General features: G+C 46.7%; 2 protein-coding genes and 2 pseudogenes across 10 annotated transcripts; all 4 read right to left on the bottom strand.

Annotated features, from left to right (window-relative positions):
• Positions 1-821: 821 nt before the first annotated feature.
• On the bottom strand, positions 822-1,820 carry LOC125556535 (annotated as a pseudogene).
• A 31-nt stretch (positions 1,821-1,851) lies between these two features.
• Positions 1,852-5,966, bottom strand: LOC125507278 (annotated as a pseudogene).
• A 136-nt stretch (positions 5,967-6,102) lies between these two features.
• Positions 6,103-12,851, bottom strand: LOC125510299 (disease resistance protein RGA5-like). Of its 2 annotated transcripts, XM_048675450.1 has the most exons (9): positions 10,967-12,851; positions 10,014-10,876; positions 7,561-9,645; positions 7,387-7,477; positions 7,185-7,259; positions 6,992-7,093; positions 6,748-6,816; positions 6,378-6,501; positions 6,103-6,279 (listed from the first exon to the last, which is right to left on the bottom strand). In XM_048675450.1, exons 1-8 carry the CDS (start codon positions 11,009-11,011, stop codon positions 6,388-6,390), a joined length of 3,444 nt encoding a protein of 1,147 aa, XP_048531407.1. In that variant the 5' UTR covers positions 11,012-12,851; the 3' UTR covers positions 6,103-6,279; positions 6,378-6,387. The 2 variants fall into 2 exon arrangements, with proteins under 2 accessions (XP_048531407.1, XP_048531405.1); XM_048675448.1 differs by having other exon boundaries at positions 6,103-6,501; positions 10,967-12,850.
• A 2,098-nt stretch (positions 12,852-14,949) lies between these two features.
• LOC125510297 (disease resistance protein RGA5-like) lies at positions 14,950-21,795 on the bottom strand. Of its 8 annotated transcripts, none has more exons than XM_048675443.1 (8): positions 21,666-21,795; positions 21,405-21,559; positions 20,634-21,321; positions 19,508-19,917; positions 18,036-19,156; positions 15,618-17,723; positions 15,487-15,540; positions 14,950-15,336 (listed from the first exon to the last, which is right to left on the bottom strand). In XM_048675443.1, the coding sequence occupies exons 3-8, from the start codon at positions 20,953-20,955 to the stop codon at positions 15,165-15,167; spliced, it is 4,185 nt and encodes a 1,394-aa protein (XP_048531400.1). In that variant the 5' UTR covers positions 20,956-21,321; positions 21,405-21,559; positions 21,666-21,795; the 3' UTR covers positions 14,950-15,164. The 8 variants fall into 8 exon arrangements, with proteins under 8 accessions (XP_048531400.1, XP_048531398.1, XP_048531399.1 ...); XM_048675441.1 differs by having other exon boundaries at positions 21,405-21,586; positions 21,663-21,794; XM_048675442.1 differs by having other exon boundaries at positions 21,405-21,586; positions 21,666-21,793.
• Positions 21,796-22,080: the final 285 nt, after the last annotated feature.

Below are 22,080 nucleotides of genomic sequence, written 5' to 3'. Positions count from 1 at the left end.
GGGGCAGACCAGACCGGCCACGGGGTTGGGGCAGACGCGGCCGATGCCGCGGGTGCTGGCGCGGGCCAGTGTGGCCAGGCCAGCGCTGGAGCGGTCGGCTGTTGTAGCGCCGGGTAGCCGCCGGCGAGCGCGGCCGGCACCGAGTACCACGGAAGCGTCGGCGGCCCGGAGGGCGCAGGCAGCGGGGGCGGCTGTGGCGGTCCGTATGGGCTGGCCAGGAAGAGCTGGATGCCCTGGACCGTGACGACCAGGTCGTTGAGGACCCCCGCCATGGCCTCCGGGGTGTAGTGGGCCGGTAGAGTTGATGGCGACGGCGGCGTAGTGGTGATGGGGGCCGGCGGATGGCCGGGTGACGCGCCGGGGATGAGGTCCAGCGACGCGGACGGGAGGACCAGCGACCCCGTGGCGAGGGGCGCTGCTGCGGCGCCGGTGGTCACGGGCAGCGACGGCGATGGTGGTGAGGATGACATGGTCGAACCAGAGCTGACTGATACCAAGGTGTTAGGAGCTAGGGTTCGGGCTCCTCTAGGTCGTAGGTGGTAGGGAAAGAAGGGAGCGGGGCATGGGCTAGAACGCGGCGGCCGGCGGCGAGGCGCCGTCCTTGCGGCTGGGTGGCGGCGGCGCAGGAGAGAGAGAGGCTAGGGTTTAGGGTTCCGGCTCCTCTGGGAGCCGGGCAATAGAATAGTCTTATTGCTTAATCCTCAAAATAGTCTTACCACTTGTATATATAATCATAATCTGAAAATAAACTAAAATAACTTGCGCCTTAAGCCTGCCTAGTGGGCCTCCGGCGGCCATAGACCTGGCCGGTCATAACACTCCTATTTTGCCTTTGTAAAATGAGGATTGAGCAGCTTGGAAACCATGAATCCAGTGAACGATTCAACTTGGAATAGATCCCTCAGCTTCGTGTCACAGATTATTTTCCTCCGGTCAGAAGGATCCTGCAAGTCATTCTCTTTTATATAAACCCACATTCTCTTCACAACATCAGATCGTGACAACATAATCTCACCAGTGCCAATAAATTTTACTAAATTGTCCGAAAGTTGAAGGGGCGCAAGAAGACCTGAACCAGACCCATTGGATCGGCCTTTTTGCTTGTTTCCTTTACTTCTGACTCTCTTTTGAGGCTCCTCTTTGGGTGTCGATTTCTTAGGTGAGACCGGACCCTCAGTATCCAATGGCCAAATGTGCTTGCTCAAAGCTTTATTCATTTGGAACATATCAATTGAATTGATGTTAAAGATCTTCTTCAACCTCTTCATCACACACTATCTTCCTCCTATTGCTTGGGTCTTGCAAATTATCTTCTCGAATATATGCCCAAAGCTTCTTGACAACCTCTGTCCTGGCTAACTCAGAGGCACCAACTAACTCTTTCAGCACTGGGGAAATGCTGCATAATTTTGTAAAGCCACCAGCCTTTCTCTTGCCGTCACCCAACCGCCGCTTCTTCCGGCTGCCGCCACTTTCCTCGTCGTCCTCCTCCTCTTCCTCCAACAACTCCTCGTCCTCCTCCTGCTGCTGCTCCTCACCCTTGTCCACGCCACTACCCTCTCCTCCTTCCCCAGCCACCAGTATCACGTCCAGCAGATCCTCCTCCACAGGCACATCCTCCGGCTCAGCCTTGCCGGCAAAGCTCGGAGAGCAAGAGGTCGACCTGCTCCCGGACGAAGGTCTTCTTGTCTGACAGGTCGACCCCGAAGTCCTCCTCAAGGCGGCGGCACAGGGCACCGGTGCTCGTGGTTGTGACTTGTGAGGTCCGACTCCCACAGCACCTCCCTCAGTCGCTCCACCAGATCCGAGTCCGACACCATCGCCGCCTGGTCTCGGTTCGGTTCTCTCGCCTCAACATTTTTCCAGTCCGAAGGCGCCAAAAATCTGATGATAGCAAGTGTTTAGGCTCCAACAAAACCCAATGTGCAAAGTGCACGAACGAGAGAGAAATTGCTGTCCGTACCTGCATCGAGCATCTTCCCTAGAACCCTTTTGAAGGACTCCATGGTGTTTCATGGAATCTTTCTCCATGATCTCGCATTGTTTTTGCAGGGTTATGTGTATGTTGAAGGTGGGACATGCCGGATGCAGCTTAATAGTTTCAATCAAAGCTGATTCTGCAGCCCTTCTATAGAGGTCACTGGCACCAGCACCCCCAATTTTTGCAGAGATTTCCTTAAGGCATGTTAAGTGCATGATACCGACATGTACCATAACATGTTCATCTACTCCATGGCCATCGAAAATTAACTTGAGTTTCAAGAGATTAGGCATGACATCTACCTCAAATTCCAGCCATGGTACACTGCACCTGAACTTGAAGCATTTGAGAACCGAGAATCCTGTCTTAGTGAAGACAATCCTTTCTGCAGGCTTTGCTCGGATATATAATGACAAAACAGTTAATGCAGGCAATCTTCTGAGAATATTGTTGGAATAATCCGAGGCATACCGTCAATCTACCGAGGACCAAGCAATCACACGAGGCACGACACCGAGATTTGTTAACGAGGTTCATCGATATGGCTACATTCCCGGGGCATGACTACGGGCGCTCCTTCCCATGACACCGTCACAATACCGCACCCCGGCCGCTCGGGCGCCGGCACACGCCGCCGGCTCCCCCGCGTGTCCGTGCTATTATGTTGGCATAGGTTACATCGTGTGTCTACCCCCTCATATATAAGAGGCTTAGGATATAAGTGTCTACTTGGACACGACTCCATATTCTATCTACACACCGTACAACTCAGAGTCCAACTGTAACCTACCTTGTACAATAATATTCGACACAACTCTAACAAACATCATTGTTCGCTAGTTCCCTGACCCCAATCTTTAAAATGCAGAGCTTGTTGAGGTGTCCAATCCACCTGGGGATGCTGGAAACGGTGCTCAAGCCATCACAGGAAATGCTCATGCTGGAAGGTCCACTGTCGAGAATACCTGAAGGCTCCAGAGTTACAGACCTGAGGTTGCTGAGTTTCGCAAGAATAGAGCCCATAATATCCATTTTGCTCTTTAAATAAGAAGAATGAACTGTAGAGCAGGTGAGCCGAAGATCTTGAAGATTGATCAGCTCACTGAGGCTCTCCACATTATCTATCGAGTTAACACTTAGATCAAAATATCCAAGGGTGCAAAGCGATGTCATGCGGCCAATACATTGGGCAAATTTGTTTCAACAGGAAGACTTAAGTGCAATAAGCCCGGCAAATGAACAACGTCCGGCGGAACTGCGCTTACTCTTGCATCTATTTTCAGTGTCTCCAAATATTAATTGTAGACCCCGCATCTGGGTTTGTGGTAATTTTAAGGTGGCATTACATGTGACATACAAATATCTCAGCCGAAATAGCTCAGATATTCCGGTGAGATCAACACTGATGCTTTCATCCTCGCCCCAGAGATGAAGGATTAGAACTTGAAGAAGCTGAAACTCCACAATGGAAGGCAAACACTTGATGACCCCGAAAAATGCAAGAGTTGGAACTTGTGATGGTATCATATTTGTTGGTGGGGTTGCTTCTGCATTACCAAAGTGAAGAGACAGTCGACGAACCTTGTCTGCGAGTGGTGCAGTTGTCTGACAAGGATCTATTGCGGTGACAAAATTCTCTTCTAAGGACTTGTGTTTGATAAAATCAAGTACCATATGATGCACTGTGCAGGACAAAACATCACCATTGTCATTTATATGTACAGGTTTGATCAGTCTTCTACTGATAAGCTCATCAAAACAGATCCTTGATATTTCCTCCATGTCTTTCTCTTCTGTTGCATGGATAAGACCTTCAGCTATCCATTGCTTTACCAAATCATTCCTCTGAATTATGTAATCCTCTTGATATATACTGAGATACATCAGGCATGCCTTCAAATGCAGAGGAAGATTGTTGTAACTAAGGTTTAGTACTTGTTTCATCCCCTCTGAAGCAGGATTTGTCCTCAAACCATGACCTAAGGATTTATTTACAAAATTCCACTGCTCTGGTTTGCCCATCTGGTTTGCTAAAAGACTGGCAATAGTAACCACTGCTAGTGGGAAACCAGCACATTTCCCTACTATATCATTTGCAACTTCACTGAGTTCTGGAGGACATTCATATTGTGGACCAAAAGTTGTTCTGAAAAATAATTTCCTTGAATCATCGTGACCAAGTGGTTTCATCGGAAGAACATACTTAGAGTCATAACCACCACATTTCAGAGCTACATCATCTATTTCTGTAGTTATAAGTATTCCACATTTCCACTGCAAAGATTATCATCTGGCAAGGCACGGCTAACTATATCCCATGTTTGCATAGCCCATACATCATCAATTACGATCAAGTACCTGAGGAATGTTTTAGCACAGTTGTCAGCCTAATAGCAAATCAGAACTCTGTCATTCTATCCTTACCGGACTAGAAAGAAAAAAGAAAGTGGCCCCGCATAGCTACACCACAGAAGTCCAGAAAATGCAATTTCTATATGAATCAATAGAGAAACATGTAGTATACCTCTTATCTTGGGGATGTGTCCTGATGTCGGCAATTAGACTATGCAATTTCCAAGTGTGAGAGGTTTGGTGTGGCCGGACTTGTGAGAGCATGCTGATGAGAAGCCTCCTGATGTCAGGCTTCCGGGACGTCCTCACAAATGCCCGGCACTCGAATTGCCCTTTGATTCTACGGCACAGCTCTTTGACAAGCGTGCTCTTACCAATCCCTCCAGATCCAACAACAGTAACCACCTTGAGCCTCTGCTCTCCATCCCTACCCAGCCACGCTTCAAGATTATTCACATGTTCACCTACACCAACAAGCTCCTCATACGGCGTGGGGTACCAAGAGCCAAAAGACGCATCATGTCTAGGAGGAGTGCTGCTGCTAGTGCCACCAATGGAAGCAGCTCTGATGTCATTGTCACCATGGTGGTTAAAGAAGCGCCTCCTGCCCCTGCGAGCGCAAGCTGAACTCCCTGATCTTGTTGGCCATCCATAGGCGCCACCTGAGTTTCTCCGGAAGCCGTGTAACTCTATGACGAGCGAGCGTGTGCTTCCTACGGCGAGGAGCTATCCATCTGCTGGTGGTGGCGGCCTGCTCGTGCTGGTCGACGCTGTCCTCCATGTAGTACGAGAGCTCGCGGACCTCCTTGGCCAGGCACTTGGCCGTCATAACACGGTCCTCTGCTCTGGAGTCACCGTGCTCCTGGAGAATGGCGACCATCTTCTCCAGATCTTGCTTGATGAGAGGTATCTCCTCCCCCGCGCCCCGGGGCAGCGTTTGGCCATGGCTGGCCAGTAACCCGTCCAGCTTCTCCGGGAGCCTGAACATGGCGTCCGCCATAGCGCAGACAGGAGCCTGTAGTTGTTGAATTCTCTTGTTGGTTTGACACGCTTGCTTGACCTGTGAATAGCTGATATCACTGACTGTGTGCCTAAGCTGCTTGGCTGTTTTCTGAGCTTGCGGCGAGAAGTGCCCCGAGGTCGATTCTGGCGGCGGCGGCGACGGCGGAGCGCACCTCAAACTGGGCCAGTCATCATTGATAGCCGCCATGAGGCCGCCGTCGTGGAATCTGTCGTCCGTCAAGTCTATGACTTCCGGCCGGCCGGACCTCTCGATGGATGCCAGCCTCGCCGCAGGGGACAGTCCAGCGGAAGGGCTAGGCAATCCACATACATACACTTGAACAAAAGACCATTGCCCTCGATTGCTTCAAGTGAGTTCACCGAGCTGCCATCGTATTCGTAGGTGACTGCCACCTGCTGGCCCGAGGTGCCGCACGCTATGAGCGCATCATCACGCTCTCCGTGAAGCGTGTCATGCTGCCGCTAATACCGCGAGGATTTGCTTTGTGGCGTACGGTTTTACGAGTGCTCCGGTTGTTGGCCTGTCGTGTAAAATGGTTTTTGCAGCTAGGTACTGTAGTACTCCCTCTGATCTAAACGCTCTTATATTTCTTTCGAGCAGTTTTAACATGGTCCCTCTTACCCCCTCTTTTCACATGAGAGGTAAGAGTATAAAATAGATCTTAGCCGTTGATCTCATCAATGAATGGCTTGATTAACTCTTACCTTCTTACCTCACATGTAAAAAAAGGAGGTAAGAGGGACCATGTTAAAATTTGCCATTTCTTTATGCAGGAAGTATTAAATTTACTTGGCAACAAGACAGCATCGCAACGGATATAGAATGGCGGAACATGTGGCCCACGCATGCTAACGGCTTGCATATACAAACTTGATCGATCTCGTTTCGTGCTTCCCTTGATGTTCTGCATGCGATGGCCACCCTGCACTGGCACAGACTTGATGCTACTCATTTTGTGCTACTACCAGTGGTGCCTAGAATCAAACAAGGAAAGAGACTAGCTAGCTAGGGGTACGGTACCGCGGATGCTTCATCCAGCGTCGGCTTGCTTTGCACCGGGCACCGGCGGTTGAGCTTCATCAGCCGGCGAGTGCTTCTGCTTGCTCGGCAAGCAGGTGCAATTCGCCTCTTCTTCCTTCATCGCCTTCAGGGAATCAACAAGAGACCGCCATGACGAGGTCCGTACGTGGTCAGCTCGACAAAATTCAAAGTGGTCAACAGAAACAGAAAGGGGCTGCATGCTCAACGAAATTAGTAGCATGCGTATGCGTATGTGATTTGGATGGATTTAGGCGTAATGCCCTCGATCACACGGCTAATCTAGTTGTTGATATATATCAGCATTTCTGGTCTTATCTCACTGTATATCACCACATGTACATGTACATACCTTGATCTTCATCTGGGGTTCCTTGATGTAATCCACAGCCATATCCAACATGTCGGACGTGTTGGTTTGCTGCAGCGATGTCAAGTAAACCAGTTAGCTCAAGACCAGTCTGACTCTGCTAGCTCCGCACACGAAACAAATGGGGAAAGTAAACCAGTCCAACAATTTCTTACTACCAGTGGATTAATTCCTCGCAGAGCCGTGCCAGCGTATGGCTTTGGCGTTCGAACAGTTTGTTAATTACCTTCTCCATGTTGGGGACGAGCCCTTGCAGATTCCGTAGCCGCTCGCTGATCTTCGTCCTCCTCACCCGCTCAGCGATGCTTCTTCCGTCTGATGCGCGATCCTAACGGGGAAAAGTTACTAACAGTGGATTAATTCCTTGGCAGAGCCGTGCCGGTACGGCTCATTTGGCGCTCGTACGGTTCGTTCGTTACCTTTTTTATCCTGGGGACGAGCTCCTGTATCCGATAGCTGATCTCCTCCATCCTCACCTGCTTGGCATGGTCCTTCTGTGACGCACAACCAAATGTGGGAAGAACTAATCATGCACCGTCCAACAATTTTACTACGGTGGATTAATTACTCGTGGAGAGCAACGTGTGTAAGGCTTTGGCATCCAAATGGTTCGTTAATTACCTTTTCAATGTTGGGGATGAGCTCCTGTGTCTTCTCACTGATATCCATCCACCTCACCTGCTTGTCCGCCGCATTTTGCCTATCCAAACACCTGATGCATGACAGCCAGCATTTAGCTTCCAATAAAACTCAACGAGTGAATCGCACGAACGAGAAGAAAATCACTGTCCATACCTGCTCTGAGCATCTTCACTGGAGCCCATTTGAAGGACTACACTCTGTTCAACTGCGTCATCATCGATGATCTTATATTGTTTTTGCAGCTCTACTCCACTATTCTTATCATCCTTACTAGTGAACATCCCATCTACACACTGTATGTTGGAGATGGGACGTGTTGGATGCATATTTATGGCATGACTCAACACCGATTCTGCAGCCCTTCTATCAGGGTCATCGGTAGAGACACCCCCAATTTTCACTGAGATCTCCTTAAGGCTTGACAAGTGCTCGATGCCAACAGGTCCAAGCTTATCTGCTCCATGGACATCAAAACCTAGTTTCAGTTTCCGGAGATTAGGCATTGCATCCACCTCAAATTCTAGCCAAGGTACACTGCACCAGAGCTTGAAGTACTTCAGAGCTGAGAATCCTGTCTTATTGAAGACAATCCTTTCCACGGGCTTTGCCCGGACGTACAACGACAAAACAGTGAGCGCAGGCAATCCTCTGAGAACATCAACATCCTCCCACGCTAGTTCAGTAATCCCAATCTTTAAGATGCAGAGCTTGTCGAGATGTCTGATCCACTTTGGGAGGCTGGAGAAGGTGCAAATACTTGGCGACCACTCAAATCTTTGAAGAAACGCCGGAGGAGAGGGTACACTGCTCAATCCATCACACGAAATGCTAATGCTGGAAGGCCCAGCATCCAGAATACTTGAAGGCTTCAGAGTTAGAGACCTGAGATTGCTGAGTTTCGCGAGAATGGAGCCCACACTATCCATTTTGCTCTTTAGATGACAAGAATGCACTGTTGAACAGGTGAACCGGAGATCCCAGAGACTTTTCAGCTCGCCGAGGCTGTGCACATTCTCTACTGAAGTAGCACATAGATCAAAATATCCGAGTGTGCAAAGGGATGTCATTTGACCAATACCGTTTAGTAGATTTGTCCCAACGGGAAGACTGAGGTGCAACAAGCTGGGCAAATGAACAATGTCTGATAGGACTGCACTTACTCCTGTATCTATTTTCAGTGATTCCAAATATTGTAGACCTCGGATCTGGGTTTGTTGTACTTCTAAGGTGACATTGGATGTGACATGCAAGTATCTCAGCCGAAAAAGCTCACATATGCTAGTGAGATCAAAACAAATGCTCTCATCATCACCCCAAAGATGTAGGATTAGAACTTGAAGAAGCCCAAACTCGACAATGGAAGGTAAACACTTGAAGACCCCAAAAAACGCAAGAGTTCGAACTTGGGATAGGCTCATATTTGCTGGTGGTGTTGCTTCTGCATTACCAAAGTGAAGAGACAGTCGACGGACCTTGTCGGCTAGTCTTGCAGTTGTCTGATAATGATCTATTGTGGTGACAAAATTCTCTTCTGTGGACTTGCGTGAGACAAAATCAAGTACCATATAATGCACACTGCATGACAGAACATCATCGTTGTCATTTATATGTACAGGTTGGATCATTCTGCTACTGATAAGCTCATTGAAATAGTTCCTTGATATTTCTTCCTTGTCTTTCTCTTCTGTTGCACGGATAAAACCTTCGGCTATCCATTGCTTTGCCAAATCATCCTTCTGAATTATGTAGTTCTCTTGATATATACCGAGATACATCACACATGCCTTCATATGCTCAGGAAGATTGCTGTAACTAAGGTTTAGTACTTGTTTCATCCCCTCCGAAGTAGGATTTGTCCTCGAACCATAACCCAAGGATTTATTTACATAATCCCATTGCTCTGGTTTGTTCATCCGGCTTAAAAGACTGGCAACAGTAACAATTGCTAGTGGCAAACCAGCGCATTTTCTTATAATACTCTTTGAAAGTTCACCAAGTTCTGGTGGACATTCAAGTCGACGACCATAAGCTGTGCTGAAAAATAATTTGCTTGAATCATCGTCAATAAGTGGTTTCACCGTGAGAACATATTTACAGTCATAACCACAACATTTCAGAGCTACATCATTGATTTCTGTAGTTATAAGTATGCCGCTGCAAAGATTAACACCCGGCAAAGCACGGCTAACGATATCCCATGTTTGCGTAGCCCATACATCATCAATTACGATCAAGTACCTGAGGAAAGTTTTCGCATAGTTGTCAGCCTAATAGCAAATATCAAATCAGAAATAATCAGAAAGATTATTATTATATCATTAACAGAGATATTATTCTGCCGAAAAGACTAGTCTATCATTAACGGACTAGAAGAAAGAAGGAAGTGGCTCAGCTGAACTTCGTAAGACAATCATTGGTTTTCTTGCAAAATAAAAAAGAATGAGAAAATTCTAAAGCAACTTCTCACTTCACAACCCAGCGAAATAAAAATCCACTTTACAAAACTAACTTCAAACAAGCATCACCACCTCCATAAAATCATCCAACTGAAGGAGACATCAATCAATGTTAGAATATGTGATCAATGAAGATAAAAATATATATACCTTCTATGTTGGAGATGTGCCCTGATGTCAGCAATTAGGCTATGCACCTTCCAAGTGTGAGGGGGCTGGTGTGGCCGAATTTGTGAGAGCATGCTGATGAGAAGCCTCCTGATATCAGGCTTTCGGGACAAACGCACAAATGCCCGGCACTCAAATTGCCCTCTGATTCTACGGTACAGCTCTTTGACAAGCGTGGTCTTACCAATCCCTCCAGATCCAACAACAGACACCACCTTGAGCTTCTGCTCTCCATCCTTACCCAGCCACGCTTCAAGCTTATTCACATTTTCGTCGATACCGACAAGCTCCCCATATGGCGTGGGATGCCAAGAGCGGAAAGATGCATCATCACATCTAGTAGAAGCAGAAGCAGCAGCACTGCTACCATTGTCACCAAGGTGGTTAAAGAAGCTGTACCGCTGAAGCGCCTCCTGGGAGCGCACACTGAACTCCATGATCTTGTTGGCCATCCATAGACGCCACTTGAGCTTCTCCCGCAGCCCCGATGTGGGCTTGCTCCTACCGCGAGTGATCTTGTACTTCTTGCGGCGAGGAGATAATATTCCTCTCCTGGAATCAGCGGCGTGCTCATACTGGTCGACGGTGTCCTCCATGTCGTAGGACAGCTCGCGCACCTCCTTGGTCAGGCAATTGACCGTCATAGAACAGTCCTCTGCTCCCGAGTCGCCGTGTTCCTGGAGGATGGCTACAATCTTCTCAAGATCTTGCTTGATGAGAGGTATCTCGTCCACCGCCCCCCGGGGCAGCATGTGGCCGTGACTGACCAGTAACCTGTCGAGCTTTGCAGGAAGTCTGAACATGGCGTCCACCAAAGCGCAGACTGGAGTCTCCATTAGATCTCCCTGAAACCAAAGCCAGCTTAGAGTACATCATGGATCTATAAACCAACAGAGAGAGACGCCGAGATCAACAAAGATGACACGCAACCGTACCTGTGGTTGTGGAGTTCCTTCAGACGAGAGCACATTGGTGTTCATCCAATCAAAATAAATTTCTCAGCCCACTCCTTCCTCCCTCTGGCTTCTCCTAGCCTACACCTCCATGGTCAACCGCTTGGTTCCCCTACCAAATGCTATCAATGGGGAATCTCAACTGCATCGGCTGAAAAAAAATTGCAAATGGACTGACATACTAGTACATTTTAAGAGGATCGATGGCAACTAGTCTTTAAGATACGTTATCTCTGCCCAGCCCAGCGGCCCTCGTGGGTCGCCTCGATCGAGACGATTTTTGTAGTACACCTCTCCTCCGTCCGCCGCACGGATATCATCCGCCCCTACTGTACTCACCATGTCCGGCAAGTGTTCGGTGAAATGCATGTGCTAATGTTTTTGTCCCCTTCTTCCTTGACACAATGAATCCGGATGAGTCATCCGACGATGAGGACTACACGGATGAGATGGCTACATATACGAGCATTACGTTGAGTCGTTCGACGATGAGGACTACACGGATGAGATGGCGATGATGCAAGCGGTTCTTGCAGACGCGGAGCGTGCGGAAGTGCGTGCTCTCGATTTCAAGGGTCATCAAGTGGGCCGAAATCACTGTTCTGACCTTGTCAGTGTTTATTGTCACAAACTGAACCCGAGAAGTATTTCACGATTTGACCCTTTTAGCTTGCTTGGCGTTTCTATGTTGGGTGGAAACGCCGCGGACCCTGGCGTTTCTAAAAGGGTCAAATCACGAAATACTTTCGCGTCGAGTTCAGTTTGTGACTATAAACGTTGACAAGGTCAGAACAGTGATTTCGGCCCATCAAGTGCTCAACCGCAACAGGGCACCCGGCCATTTGACATTGGTGGATGGCTTCTTTGCCCCTAATGCCCTATTCGCTGACAATTTTCGCCCTGTTTGCTGTTATATAGGAGGCGTTGACCAGCCAGATGGCGAACCAACTCATTCCTCCTCGCACAGCCCTAGCAGTCATCCACTGCTCGAAGCTTGGTGTTGCCTCCAGCAATTTCATCATGTCGACCGCGTGTGCGGCCGAACAGGAAAGCAGGACATCGGAACCCTGTCCTTTGAGATCATTCACCGGGAGAAGGGCGATAAGGTTTTTAGGGACCGTCTCAGTGTGACTCCTCCTGGTTTGTTCGTGTCTTCATCCTCGGCTTCGACTACGCCACTAAGAAGAAGCCACAGTCGCTAATGCGGCCTCTGCTTCGGCGTGGCCGACTAGAGGGTATGATTCGATCATCCCCTACTTTCTTGTTTATGTGCTAGCCGGCTATATGTTGTGTTCATAAATGTTTCGATTCTATATTTTGTCCGGGCTCACATGTTTACGTTTCGGTATGAGCTTCATGTTGTGCTTGTCATGCTCTTGATTTGCTTAGGGATTAAATCAATCGCTAAAGTGCTCCTTTTTTTGCCAACAGGGCGTGGCGTGCCAGCATGCATTGCCAGCGTGTGGGCGTGCGGGCGGTGTGGCTCCAACCGGCAATATGCCGAGAAGAAACCCATAGTACCTGAGGGCGTCAACCCTAATTTTGGCAATCCCATGAGGCGGAGGGAGCCATCTTGGCTTTGCTCAAATCAAAGTTCCAGTACTTAATTACTATACTCGTGGTCTTGGGCTTGCATGCTTCTAGCTCGTGTATATACTTGAAGATAAAATGGTGCGTGGCATATGGACTTTGAAAGATATGTTCATGCAGAGGTTGACGCCGGGAATACAAGATCGCCCATAGGGTAATCAGCATCTGAATAAAATCTCTGTCTAGGAGCGCCTCTATTAGTGCAAAAACCTAGCGTTTGCCACCAGGCTCCGTGGTACAGTTTATTGCTTCAACAAGGTCAGGGTTCTGAAGAGCCCATACGCACCTCGCAACATTGCAGTGCAAGAGTGAATGTTGCCACGAGTGTGCCAAACAGAGGTTGTGAAGTCAAGGTCAGTGAAGTCTCCCTTATATCTCCTTTGCTTATGGTCAATCCTAAGCAAAGGATCTCGAAAGAAAAATAGGCCCATGAGAGGACCACACATGGTCGGATGCCATCCTCTCTACTCGGTCTTTTATGGTCAATCCTAGGTGACGCCCGAGCGCGTGATATAAGGGAGACTTCACTGAAGGAACCTTCAGATGGGCCAGCCCACTTAACTAGCTGCTTCTATTTCGTTTTTTACGTTTTCTTTTCTGAGATGTTGTGTTTTCTTTTTTTATATATTTTTGCATTTTTATAGGTTTGCAGTATATGGTGAACTTTTTCAAATGCACACTGAACCTTTTTTAGCATGCAATGAACATTTTTCCAAAGCACACTGAACTTTTTTTAGCATAAGGTAAATTTTCTTCAAAACATAAACTGAATATATATTTTTATATATGATGAACATTTTTGTTATATACACTGAACATTTTTTAACATATGATGACCATTCTTTATACAAACCGAACATATTTTTAATACACGGTGAATAATTTTTTAATATACATTGAACTTTTATAAAACATATAATATAATTTTTTTGAAAATATATTTTCCTATTTTAATAGGTTATAAAATTTTCTATCTTCTGAAAAACAATAGCTGGTTTTTCACTGAAAAACTGACTAAATAACCAAAGAGAAAAATATTTAAAAAACAAGTTCTTGGTGAAGTGGGCCCATTCATGTAGACTTTAGCAAATCTACACCTGGTTGACGCACGAGCGTCAACTAGGAGCTCTCGTCTTTTATGCCCCGGCCTAAGAGCAACCCTAACAGATCATGTATCCGTAAAGTAAAATTTAGGCCAAAAATCATCTCCAGAAAACCCCGTAAACGTGCAATAAATTTACAGGATCTTGTAAACTTGACCCCAACTTCCTTCAGGTCTAGGGGAAGTTTTGTTTCCCATAAACTTTTGGCGGCAAGGTAACCACCTAAAACCTCTCGACGCGCCACTCGCTCGTCGTCGCCGCTGGAACATCGCTTCGTCGCCGCCGCCCTGCCCGTTGCAAGAACACCACCTTGCCACCGCCATGCCTTCAGAACGCCGCCTTTCCATTGCCCCGCCGTCGGAACGCCACCTCGCCACTGTCGCCCCGCCGAAGGCCATCACGCGTGTCACTTGTTGGCGGGCCCTAGGCCATTATTTCGTTTCGTTTAATGAAAAATAAAATAAAAATAAATTTAGGGGCAGATGTTTTACGGGATGCGACGAAAGTACTTTGCGGGAAACTTCCTCTAAAATTCAGCGAAATCGGGAAGTTTTTTGAAGGAATTGTTGGAGCTGCTCTAATTATGGTATCGGTGATTAAATCGTACATATCGAGTGGCACTTCTGTCTCAGCCTGAAAGCATTACGTGCTAACATTATCAAGTGGAAAACATGCTGAAAGGTTCAACTTTGACTTTTCTGTGATGCCCGCCAAAGTCCTCAACCCCTTGATCACTTGCGGTGAAAGCGGTTTTTTATACATGTCTAGATATGCTTTCATCTTTTGCTTAGGGCCCTCCGCTTCGCTGACCTCCGGCAGCTCACCAAAAGTCTCTAACAACCTGTGCTCCGCGCACTTGGACGTCAGAATGTTGCACACCTTGTTCTTCTTTTCCAGACGCCCGCTTTGTCGCCCGTCATCCTTCTCCCCATGCAAAGGCGCCAGGGTGCCAAGCAGAGGTTGTGATAGTGCACAAGTAACCTTGGTGAGAGAATCCTCTAGAGATAATGGCGTTGCTTTAGTCTGTGTCCCCTTCGCAACAACACCGCACACCCCAACCGGAGGCTCAACTAGAACATCGGGCCTGCCGAAGGCCCCCATCATGCGCCCCGCGTCGAAAACAAGCGGCTCCTCTGGACTAAGCCTGGGGACTGAGCAATGGAAGAGGAGGAGCAGTCGCCGGGGCACTTAGCCTCCGAGCACATTGGATCAACGGATTCCTCCCTCCCAACTGACAAGGCACCATGGGTCAACCACACACCATCGCCCCAAGCAGAGCAACCCATAGAACCGATAACAAGGCACCATGGGATATGCATGGCCTTATATAAATACTAACATGGCTTGGCCCTCCGTGTGCTCAAATCGTGGCCCCGTCCGCCCCCTGCGAGGAGATGATCAAATCTCACTAGGCCAAGAAAGCGCTGACCTCAAACTCGGGGTCAAATTCGTAGCCATCGCGGTCCGGGTCTGGCATGCCAACCTCATCACCAGAAAATCCCGCCGTACTCCCGCTTCCGCTTACCACCTCGGACATGCTGTTTATTGGAGTCTTTATCCATGCTCTTGTATTTCTGTGTCTCTGTCTTCAGCCATGCTGTCCACTTCCTTGATGTTGACAGTCCGGTCGTCTTCCCAACCCGGCACGGATGGTGCACTCTGCCCATCAGAAAACATGGAGGATTTAAAAGGCAACAGACGTGGCATCCCTGAGTAGCTTTAGCATCTATTAGGATATTGAACGAAGCAAGAGCAAGAACAAAATATGTTTATTTCAGTTATAATTAATTACTACTGACAAATACATACCTACTGTTAGGTTGCTTGTCCGCAACAGCTTTCCAATCTGAAAATGCAGAAAACCTAATGGCAGCAAAGCGTTTAGCCACCACCAAAACTCACTTAGCAAAGCACATGAATGAGAGAAATCATCATCATACCTTCTGTGAGCATCTTCGCACGTGCCTTTTTGACGGACTTTATGCTGTTCCATCAAGTCTTCCTCCTTGATATTGTATTGCTTTTGCAGAGTCAAGTGTTCTTCCTCTTGTATCCCGCTATTATTATCATCCTTACCACTGAACATCCCATCTAAACACTGTATGCTGGAGGTGGGACATCCCGAATGCATTTTTATAGCATCAATCAGCGCTGATTTTGCAGCCCTTCTTTCATTGGCACCAGCACCCCAAATTTTTGCAGAGATTTCCTTAAGGCCTGTTAAGTGCACCATGCCGACAGGTATAGTACGATGTTGATCTACTCCATGGGCATCAAAACTTAGCTTGAGTTTCAAGAGATTAGGCATTGCATCCACCTCAAATTCCAGCCAAGGTACACTGCACCTGAACTTGAAGCACTTGAGAACCAAGAATCCTGCCCTAGTAAAGACAATTTTTTCTGCGGGCTTTGCTCGGACATATAACGACAAAACAGTTAGTGCAGGCAATCCTCTCAGAGCAGCGACATCATTGCTCACTAATTCCCTAAGCCCAATCTTTAAAATGCAGAGCTTGTTGAGATGGCTAATCCACTTAGGGATGCTGGAGAAGGTACAAATGCGTGGCAACCACTCAAATCTTTGAAGAAGAGCTGGAGGAGAGGAAACGCTGCTCAAGCCATCACAGGAAATGATCATGCTGTAAGGTTCACTCTCCAGAATACCTGAAGACTTCAGAGTTACAGACCTGAGGTTGCTGAGGTTCGCAAGAATAGAGCCCATACTATCGATTTTACTCTTTAAGTAAGAAGAAGGAACTGTAGAACATGTGAGCCGAAGATCCTGAAGATTGGTCAGCTCACCAAGGCTGTGCACATTCTCCATTGAGTTAACATTTATATCAAAATATTCAAGTGTGCAAAGCGATGTCATATGGTCAATACCATTTGGTAGATTTGTCCCAACAGGAAGACTGAGGTGCAACAAGCTCGGCAAATGAACAATGTCCGACGGAACTGCACTTACTCTTGCATCTATTTTCAGTGTCTCCAAATATTGTAAACCTCGCATCTGAGTTTGTGGTACTTCTAAGGTGGCATTACATGTGACATGCAAATATCTCAACCGAAAAAGCTCAGATATTCCAGTGAGATCAAAACTGACACTTTCATCATCGCCAAAAAGATGTAGGATTAGGACTTGAAGAAGCCGAAACTCTATAACGGAAGGAAAACACTCAATGACCCCGAAAAATGCGAGAGTCCGAACTTGTGATAGTCTCATATTTGTTGGTGGCGTTGCTTCTGCATTACCAAAGTGGAGAGACAGTCGACGAACCTTGTCTGCGAGTGGTGCAGTTGTCTGACTATGATCTATTGCGATGACAAAATTCTCTTCTAAGGACTTGTGTTTGATAAAATCAAGTACCATGTGATGCAGTGTGCAGGACAAAACATCATCGTTGTCATTTGTATATACAGGTAGGATCATTCTGCTACTGATAAGGTCATCAAAATATCTCCTTGATATTTCCTCTTTGTCTTTCTCTTCTGTTGCTAGGATAAGACCTTCAGCTATCCATTGCTTTACCAAATCATCTTTCTGAATTATGTAGCCCTCTTCATATATACTGAGATACATCACACATGCCTTCAAATAATGAGGAAGATTCTTGTAACTAAGGTTTAGTACTTGTTTCATTCCTTCCGAGCTAGGATATGTGCTCAAACCGTGACCTAAGATTTCATTTACATAATCCCATTTCTCTGGTTTGCCAATCTGGCTTACTAAAAGACTAGCAACAGTAACCATTGCTAGTGGTGAACCAGCACATTTCCTCACAATGTTATGTGCAGCGTCACAGAGTTCTGGAGGACATTCATATTGTAGTCCAAAAGCTGTGCTGAAAAATAATTTGCTTGAATCATCGTAACCAAGTGGTTTCACCATAAGAACATGCCTAGAGTCATAACCACAACATTTCAGAGCTACATCTTCGACTTCTGTCGTTATTAGAATTCTACTGCAAAGATTACCAGCCGGCAAAGCACGATTAATGATATCCCATGTTTGTGTAGCCCATACATCATCAATGACGATCAAGTACCTGAGGAATGTTTTAGCACAGTTGTCAGCCTAATAACGCATTGGAAATCTGCCACTCTATACTTACTGGACTGGAAGGAAAAAAAAGTGGCTCAGCATAGCTGCATACAAAAATATTATCAGTGACTTCAAATCTTCACCACCACCGAAATATCGTTGAACTAAGGAAGAAATCGAACCACAAACCATTTTGGTGCACTAAGATGCCGTAGTAACATGTTTGTATAATGGAAAAATCACAGTAAGGGCCTGCTCACAAGATTAAATTCCTGTCCAGAAAATGTAATTCTTATGAATCAAGAGACATGTATACCTCTTATCGTGGAGATGTGTCCTGATATCGGCAATTAGACTATGCAATTTCCAAGTGTGAGGGGTTTGGTGTGGCCGGACTTGTGAGAGCAAGCTGATGAGAAGCCTCCTGATGTCGGGCTTCCGGGACGTCCTCACAAATGCCTGGCACTCGAATTGCCCTCTGATTCTACGGTACAGCTCTTTGGAAAGTGTGGTCTTACCAACCCCTCCAGATCCAACAACAGATACCACCTTGAGCTGCTGCTCCCCATCCTTACCCAACCACGCTTCAAGAGTATTCAAATGTCCATCTATACCGACAAGCTCCCCACACGGTGTGGGATACCAAGAGCCAAAAGACACATCATGTCTCGTAGAAGTAGCAGACGTGCTGATGCCATGAGCACCAGGGTGGTTAAATAGGCTGTACCGCTGCAGCGCCTCTTGCGAGCGCACACTGAACTCCCTGATCTTGTTGGCCATCCATATACGCCACTTAAGCTTCTCCGGGAGCCGCGCAGTGGTCTTGCCCCTACGACAGGTGATCTTGTACTTTTTACGGCGAGGAACAATCCTTCTCTTGGTGTCGACGGCGTGCACGTACTGGTCGACGCTATCCTCCATGTCGTATGACAGCTCGCGCACCTCCTTGGTCAGGCACTTGCTCGTCATAGCACGGTCTTCCGCTCTCCCTGGGTGGTCGTGCTCCTGCAGAATGGCCATTATCTCTTCCAGATCTTGCTTGATGAGAGGTATCTCATCCTCCGCACCCCTAGGAAGCATGTGGACGTGGCTAATCAGTAGCTCATCGAGCTTTGCAGGAAGTCTGAACATGGCGTCTGCCAAAGCGCAGACTGGAGCCTCAGTGTGGAGCTTTTGACTACTCTTCCTGATCGTGTGGAAGTGCATATTTGTCCGACGCTTTTGCTTGATCTGCGATTGGACATCATGTGTTTGCTTAAAACGCTTGATTGATTTCGGAGGATTTACTTGCTCTTCTGCGGTTACTCCACCAGCCTCCCTCAGGATGTTTACAAGCTCTTCATTACCCAGTTTCTCTGCAATGGCAAAAGCGGTCTCTCCAGCTCCATTGATTGCATTGATATCAATCTCTTCAATGGATATTAGCGTCTGAACTATCTGTAAGGAATTATGCGAATATCAGAAAAAGGATCAAATTACTAAGAAAAAATCTTAAAATCGTAAGTACATATACATAAGTCCACTGAAATTCTGGTTGAAACTGCTTAGAACTTCATAGTTCTCTCAAGTCTATGAAAGGAAGTCTTTTCATTATTTGTGTACATAATGTAGTGTAAATTGCTTTAGATACTTTATGTTCTAGAAAATATAATATTGCTGGTTTAAGCAGGCAAACTTTGCAAATGAACATAGGATGAACAAGAAATAATATGCAACAACAAATTGTTAACATCTGAAGAATGAAATAATGAAGAAAACAGAAGATATTTTAGAGATATGGTAACCTACAATGGTTTTTCCCTTCCGCGTTGCAACATGCAGTGGCCTGTCCCCCTTGTTATCTTCCAAATGGATTACTGAGACATCGGGCTTCAGTAGCTCAAGCAGAATTTCAGCATTGTGGCCTTTGGAAGCCATGTGCACTGCTGTTTGTCCCTTCCTGTCTATTCTGAAAACAGTCGCCGGATCTTTATTCAACAACAACACTACCACCTCCACATTGCCCAGTCTTGCTGCTATATGCAGAGCTGTCTTCCCATTATTTCTTGCAATCCTGGCAAGTCTTGGGTCTGTATCCAGTAGAAGATTGACAATACCAATGTGGCGGTGAAGTGCGGCAGTGTATAAAGCTGTGGCATTTACTGAATTTGTTGTCATAGCTAATGCAGGAAAAGCCTTCAGTAGCTCCTGCAAAACAACTGCGAAACAAAGCATGGGACATGTATATGAGCCGAAATAACTTGACAATAACATTAAGCCAAACATCCACAAAGATACAACTATCATACTCCCTCCGTCCCATAATTCTTGTCATGGTTTTAGTTCAAAATTATGGAAGAGGGAGTAGTAGTTAGGAACTTAGGATCAGGAGTAGGACAGTGGTTTGCTCTTCTCCACTGCCTTCTATTATAAATTGCATGAGCTGATTTGTTCTAGCACAAATTGCTGGCACAAAAAAAAAAGCACGAAGATGCAACATTTAATTATCTCGCTAATCAATCATATCAGATACCCTGATTTGGATACATCAACATCAATTTTTTATAAGCATATCGCGACAGCAACAAATCCTACATAAAACTGTGAATCCATGGTCACTTTTGCCTGCCATACCAAGAAAACCAGGCAATATAGGCTGGAATATGGACCAAATCACCCAGATAAATTTCTTAAACATTGAATGCAAAAGCGGACACCTGGTAAATGCTTTGGGGACAAAGGTAATGAAATACAAGTCACTGTATACAAGACAAAGAAAATCACAACTATAAACAATCCAACTAAGGAGTACTGAAGAATTCCAATTCACACAACCATAATCGTCCAATAAATGACTTGACAAACATAGCACATTGTGGTTAAACTCAACAATATACAAGAATTAGTGATGAAAGGAAAGAAGTAAAGAACTAACCTAGATGGCCCTGCTTTGCTGCAATATGGAATGCATCAAAGCTGTTGTGTGCCTTGAGAAATGCTGAATGCAGATCACAAACCTTCAGAATTTCACACACAACCTCGACATGCCCCATCTCCGCGGAAACATACAGCGCTGTCTCACCGTCCTGGTTCTGATGGTCAGTCAATTCCGCGACCAGCTCCGGATCGCAGTCCGCAAAGATCTTCTGCACAAGGGCAGCATTTCCGGCCCTTGCTGCAAGGTGGAGCGCACTGTCACCCATCTTCTCGGGGCTGTCTTTGCTCGTCCTCTCCTCGAAGCTCTGCTGCTGCTCCATGGATAAGAACCCCAGAAGGTCTTCAATTTCTCTAGAGCGCGGAGCCTGGATTGTGCCTCTCTATCTCCAAATACAAGAACTTGATTAATTTTGGTGATATATTGTGACGAAGTCCAAAACTGCAAGATCGTGTTCTTGCAGATCTAGGTTAACATTGGGAAACCAAGCTTCAACTTAAAAGGAAATATCAGGCCTTCAGATTGCAAAGAATAGGGCAAGATCTTCCTTTATAACTCCCTTCGCTCGATTCAGAAGAACGACACTTCCGCACACACTACGGAAAATTCTCAATTTCCCAATAGAGATCTCCCGCTGCAACCAGGCCAAGAGGCGGATCCTGCTGCCCCACGGCACATACACATCGAACTGCATACCAGTCAGAAATTTAACATTACAACGAGTTCCGCGGGTAATCCCACTGAAACAGCAAACAAATTGAACGTACTCACTTGTCGCCTTGTCGGGAGCCTCCAAACTTCCTCCCGTCCGTCTCAGTCACCACGCTTGCTGCTTATCAGCGGAAGACGATAACTGCTTGAACAGAGGAGCCCGCGCACGTTGGCAGTCTTCGATCTTGTGCTCTTCATTTTCATGGTCGATCCCTCTGAAGCCAAAGCCAATGCGCAAGCATCTGCATCACAGCTCGATAAAAGGGGGCGACTACGAATAGTATGTAGGTCTGTAGGAAATCGAAGGGAAGAACGCACTACTGTACTACATGCGGAGCCACTCAGTCCTCATCTCCTCTCCTTTCTCCTTCCGGGCCCCCTGTGCCGCACCCCACCTGCTCAGTCATATCCAGCCCGGTACCGCAATACAGATGCAAATGATTAGCATCCACCAGCTGATTGCTCCCAAACGTCAACCGGCTCGCACCGATGACATGATGACATGTAGGAGCCTCATTTTTTTGTTGGGAGGCTCAACAGAAGGGATGACATGTAGGGACTCATGGATATTTTAATAAAACCAAAAGCTTGAAGGCGATGTCAAGAATTTTTTGCTAGAGGTAGGTCCATGTATAGAGGCAGCAAAAATGCACACTTAAATCAAAAGCCTAGGGAAAACACCATTAAGAAGACCCACGTGTTCCAGTTGCAGCCAACCTTAAAGTACAACAATGAA

This window comes from Triticum urartu, chromosome 5, assembly GCF_003073215.2.
Source record: "Triticum urartu cultivar G1812 chromosome 5, Tu2.1, whole genome shotgun sequence".
NCBI classification, from domain to species: Eukaryota; Viridiplantae; Streptophyta; class Magnoliopsida; order Poales; family Poaceae; genus Triticum; species Triticum urartu.
This window is presented reverse-complemented; position numbering and strand designations above follow the sequence as displayed.

Bases quoted from the DNA above. Each gene is read 5' to 3' on its own strand.
- LOC125510299 (XM_048675450.1), bottom strand. From the start codon at position 11,011: ATGAACACCAATGTGCTCTCGTCTGAAGGAACTCCACAACCACAG. The intron at 7,094-7,184 runs GTAACGAACGAA...TTTCCCCGTTAG, and splicing joins TCGTCCCCAGGATAAAAAAG to GATCGCGCATCAGACGGAAG. The intron at 6,817-6,991 runs GTAATTAACAAA...ACATCGCTGCAG, and splicing joins TCGTCCCCAACATGGAGAAG to CAAACCAACACGTCCGACAT.
- LOC125510297 (XM_048675443.1), bottom strand. From the start codon at position 20,955: ATGGAGCAGCAGCAGAGCTTCGAGGAGAGGACGAGCAAAGACAGCCCC. The intron at 19,918-20,633 runs GTTAGTTCTTTA...TTTGTTTCGCAG, and splicing joins AGCAAAGCAGGGCCATCTAG to TTGTTTTGCAGGAGCTACTG. The intron at 15,541-15,617 runs GTATGATGATGA...TGCTGCCATTAG, and splicing joins TGCGAAGATGCTCACAGAAG to GTTTTCTGCATTTTCAGATT.